We start from the raw sequence: 4479 nt of genomic DNA, 5'->3' as shown, positions 1-4479 counted from the left end.
GCAGCGGGGTCTTCCTCCTCTCTCGGTCTCCTTCACACCATTGCACTTGCCACCGCCCGGCGAGAAGCACAGCCAGCCGGGTCCCGCCGGGATCGGGGGGTGAGCGTTTTTCTGAGGAGAGGGGATGATACGGGATGATGCTGGCTGCTGCGGAGAGCGAGTGCGCTGAGGTTATGTGCGGGCTGCAAGAGAGGCGCAGAGAGCGCCGGTGGGTTCCTGCCCGGCTCCCCGGAGGCCCGGGGGCAGCGGCAGCCCCTGCCCGTCCCGCTGGGTCCCCCCCTCACCTCCCTCCGGGTCAGCAGCTCCCCAGCCAGGTGGTGAAGTCCAGAAGCTCCCGCTCCTCGGGGCTGAGCGCCGCGTCGTAGCCGCTCTCCTCGGAGGAGCACGGCGAGCCGGGCACGGAGGAGGCGAAGGAAGGCGAAGCCGAGGAGTAGCCGCCGCCTCCTTCCCCGACGACGGCGGCAGGGAAAGCGGCGGCGGCGGCGTCGTGCTCGTCGAGGAGCCGCTGCAAGGCGCGGATGTACTCGACGGCGGAGCGCAGAGTTTCCACCTTGCTCATCTTCTTGCTGGCGGCCCCGTGGGGGACGTGCTGGCGGAGGGCGGCGAAGCCCATGTTGACCAGCCGCACTCGGTTGCGCTCCCTCTCGTTCCGACGAGCCACTGCGGCCGCCGCCGCCGCCGCTCCGGTGGCCGGCAGAGCTGCGAAGGCCAAGCGGCGTTTGCAGCGCAGCAGCTCGGGGGAGGCGGACCGCCGGCGGGCGGGGGGAGCAGCGGCGGCAGGAGGGGGCAGCGGCAGCACGGCCCCGCCGTTCATCGCCGGACGGCCACGGTGGCGGCTGGCGGACAGCACCTCAAAAATGTACAATAAAAAAAAAGAAAAAAGAAGAAGGAAAAAACCACCCCTTAAGACGTAAAAAAGAAAAAAATAAATAAATTAAATTTAAAGTTACAAAATATATTTTTTTTACATTAAAATGTAAAAATAATAGGAAAACCAAAACAAACTCAACTTAAAGTGGGGAAGGGGGGGGAAAAAGGGGGGTAGGGAGCAAGGAGGGCGCTTGTGACCGCCGCCGCTCTCGCCTCTGCGGCGGGTCGCGCCGCCGCGCGCTCCTTATCAACGCCGCCGCCGCCGCTCGCGAGGCCCCCGCCGGCCGCACGCGCCGCGCGCACGCCGCGCCACGCGCGCCCACTCCGCCCCCGCGCACGCCCCCGCCCTTCCCCCCTCTTCCCCTCCGCCTTCCCTGTGCGCGCCCGGCGCGTGCCGCCAAACCAACCCCCGCATCCCCCCCCCCCCCCCCCCCTTCCCTCCCTCCCTCCCTCCCTCCCTCCCTTCCCTGGCTTCGGCCGTTCCTTCAGCCTCCGCCCCGCCGCTCCTCCCCGCAACTTTCCGCTGTCGTCGCCGCTGCCCTCCCTAGAGTTTTAACGTTTCGCGTTTATTGCTTATTACGAAGGGAGGGGCTCGCCCTGTGCCCATCTTCCCACCTACACTCGCACACGCGCACACACCAGTGAGGGCTCCCACAAGCAGCTGGTGCTCCTCCCCGCGGTCCCCTCCATCCCCCCCTCGAATTGAGACATTTTCCCACCTAAAACCTCCGCCTTTCCTCCCACCCCGTGCTGGGCATCCCGAGGATTTCGGTGAGGAGAGGCGGCCCTGCTGGCCCCCTGCTGCCCTTGCTGTGTGTGGGCAGCACACTGCGGGACTTGCTGGGGCTCAGCCAGGACTCGGTTTCATTCTGCGTACCCCCAGAAATCCTAACAATAATAATAGTAAGTTATGGGAGTTCATGAGTGGTTTCAGAAAGGCTTTTCCCTGTTAAATGCGAGTTTTGAGGGTAAAGATGCCGAGAGAAAAGGAAATGCAAAGTTTAGGTGGCTGGCTGGGTTGCACCGAGGCTCCCCAGTGCCCCAGCAACTGGTCCCAGTTGAGTGTCCATCAGCTTTCGCCAGGGGATAAGGTGCTTGACAGGAGCTGGATTTAGAGGGAAGGGCAAACGAGCTGGTGGTAAGAAAGAGAGCAAGTGCTGTGAGAAGCTGCTGAGGGAGCCAAGAGTGTTCAGCCTGGAGAAAAGGAGGCTGAGGGGAGACCTTCCGGCTCCCTACAACTCCCTGAAAGGAGTTTTTAGCAAGGTGGGGGCTGGTCTCCCAAGGAACAAGTGATAGGATGAGAGGAAATGCACACCTTGCACATGTGCAACCCCAAAAGAGTTGTCAAGCCCTGGAACAGGCTGCCCAGGGCAGTGGTGGAGTCCTTATCCCTGGAGAGATTTAAAAGCTGTGTAGATGTGGTGCTAAGAGACATGGTTTAGTGGTGACCTGGCAGTGCTGGGTTAACAATTAGACTCCAATGATCTTAAAAGTCTTTTCTGATTGAAATGATCCCATGGTTCTATGAAATAGCTTGCACTGGGCTTTGCTGAACAAACAGGGTGGATGGAGAGGGCACTGCCTGCACCCATAGCCCAGGGGTTTTATGCTGATTGCCTTCAGTACAGTGAAAGATGTGCTGTCCTCTTCTGCCTGGCCACACAAAAAAAAAAAAAAAAAGCAGAAGATCCCCAGTGTCATGCTGAAATATCTGCACCAGAACCTTTCCTTGGCTTTATTTGGGTCAGCTCAGGCCTTTTCTGCCTTCTCCCCTGTGCCAGCTGCCTGTGTGGCCCCTGGGTGTGACATCTCTAGGAGGTGGAGGATGCTAATCCAGCTGAGGGTTTGCAGCAGCTCTTAAGCAAAGGGAAGTGCTACTTGCCTTCAGCAGGATCTCCCTCCACCCAGAGGTGTGCAGGCAGGGAGGCTGGAGTTCAGTTAGGAGACTTCATTTTACAGCAGGGAATGTACCCCCTTCTCAAATGTCTCTGGCAGCAACTTTGTGGCAGAGCCATCACCTCACAAATGTGTGTGCTAGTGAGGCTCTGCAGCACGATTTGGGTGTCAAAGTAAGGAGCTGTACTCCCCTGGCCACCCTGCTGCTGCTTCTCTGGTTTATCTAAGCCAGGAACAGCCACACAAAAAGCCACCCATGGTTTTTAGATGTGACATGGAGGGGTGGTTTTCTACCTGCAGGAGGTATTCAGGGAGCAGCAAAGCTCCACCACATTGGAAGAAAAGTCTTTTCCCCAGGGATGGTTGCAGCAGCAGCAGGTGGAAGGAGTAAGCCCTGCTGCAGCAGCTTTGCAGGCAGCTGGGCTGAATTTCCTGGCAGCGACTGAAGTGCTTCTTGTTTCTGGTGATCCCACTCCAGCATGCCTCAGGCTTAGCACCCAAATTTAGTGGCTTTCAAGGCATTCTTGGCCATGCTGTAGGCCTGAGGGGAAAACCTTGAGCAGCTCCTCAGAAGGATTTGGCTCAAGAGAAGCAGCTCGGGGCATGCAGGTTCTAGGGCAGCACAGGGGAGCTGCCTGCAGGTGTGGATGTGCTCATGTGTGCTCGCAGGGCCCTTGCTCTGCTCCGGTCACATAATGCTGGGGCTTGTCTCCAGCATCTGCCAAGCTGCCTCAGTTGGCTGTGGTGGCTCAGGCAGAAAGGGCATCCCTGCAGTGGAGTGATGTCAGTGCTCTCCTGTTACCCTGTCCCTGATTCCTGATGCAAGCCTTTCTTGCAGGAAAGAGAAAGCTGCTGCCTTTGAAGCTTTCCAAGAGAAAACCTGTATCAAAGAGCCACACTCCAGAGGAATGACTGGATTTTTATTGTGGAGAAATAACAACAAGGACTATTTTTTTTTTTTTTAATTTTTTTTTACAGCAGTAAATCCAGTCTCAAGGGAGAGTTGTCAGCCTCCAGCCCCACTGACTCCACACTCAGCTCAGGGGTGAACTTGACCCATCCAAACTGGCTGCAGGGCTGCATTTGCAGCCAGATGCGGCTTGTCAGGCTGGGGGCTGAGCACAGCACAAAGCAACCACTTATGCTTTCTTAACCCTGCAGCTGGTCTGAGGGAAGGTGGGTGCATCTCGTGCTCTGAGCAATGTAATCTTGTTGGAGATCTCTTTATAAAGTTAATGGCTGTGTAAGATCCAGTCGAACAAGACATCATTAAACGTTGTCTGTGTTCACAGTCAACTTCCTGATTGTAATCTGGGGAGAGAGAGAGAGAGAAAGCATCCAGACATGTGCTACCTGTCCCTAGAGGCTGTGGGGAAGGAATTCTCCTCTCCTGGCACAGTAAGGCAAAAGTGATAAACACATGGTTGGGGTGGATATCTCACAGCCCTGCACAGCTTCAGCCAGTGTGGTGCAAGGTGGGTGAGTCCTGCTTGGAGAGAGATGAGCTCTGCAGTGAAGGACCTCTGAGCCCTGATGCTGTCATCCCTTGCATCTGCCAAAGGTGGGAGCAGAATGCTGACGCCTGACTTGGCGTTTGTGTCATTGGCAGACAAGTTGCTGGGTCAAAGGATCACAGGATCACAGGATGTTAGGGGTTGGAAGGGACCTCCAGAGATCTTTAGTCAAATCCCCCTGCCACAGCAGGACCACAGA

General features: G+C 57.1%; 1 protein-coding gene across 1 annotated transcript; it reads right to left on the bottom strand.

The window, feature by feature from the left end:
* Positions 1-295: 295 nt before the first annotated feature.
* ASCL2 (achaete-scute family bHLH transcription factor 2) lies at positions 296-814 on the bottom strand. The gene has a single exon (XM_054390440.1). The coding sequence runs from the start codon at positions 812-814 to the stop codon at positions 296-298; it is 519 nt and encodes a 172-aa protein (XP_054246415.1).
* Between the last annotated feature and the right edge of the window lie 3665 nt (positions 815-4479).

Source organism: Indicator indicator, chromosome 21 (genome assembly GCF_027791375.1).
Source record: "Indicator indicator isolate 239-I01 chromosome 21, UM_Iind_1.1, whole genome shotgun sequence".
Lineage (NCBI taxonomy): Eukaryota > Metazoa > Chordata > Aves > Piciformes > Indicatoridae > Indicator > Indicator indicator.
This window is presented reverse-complemented; position numbering and strand designations above follow the sequence as displayed.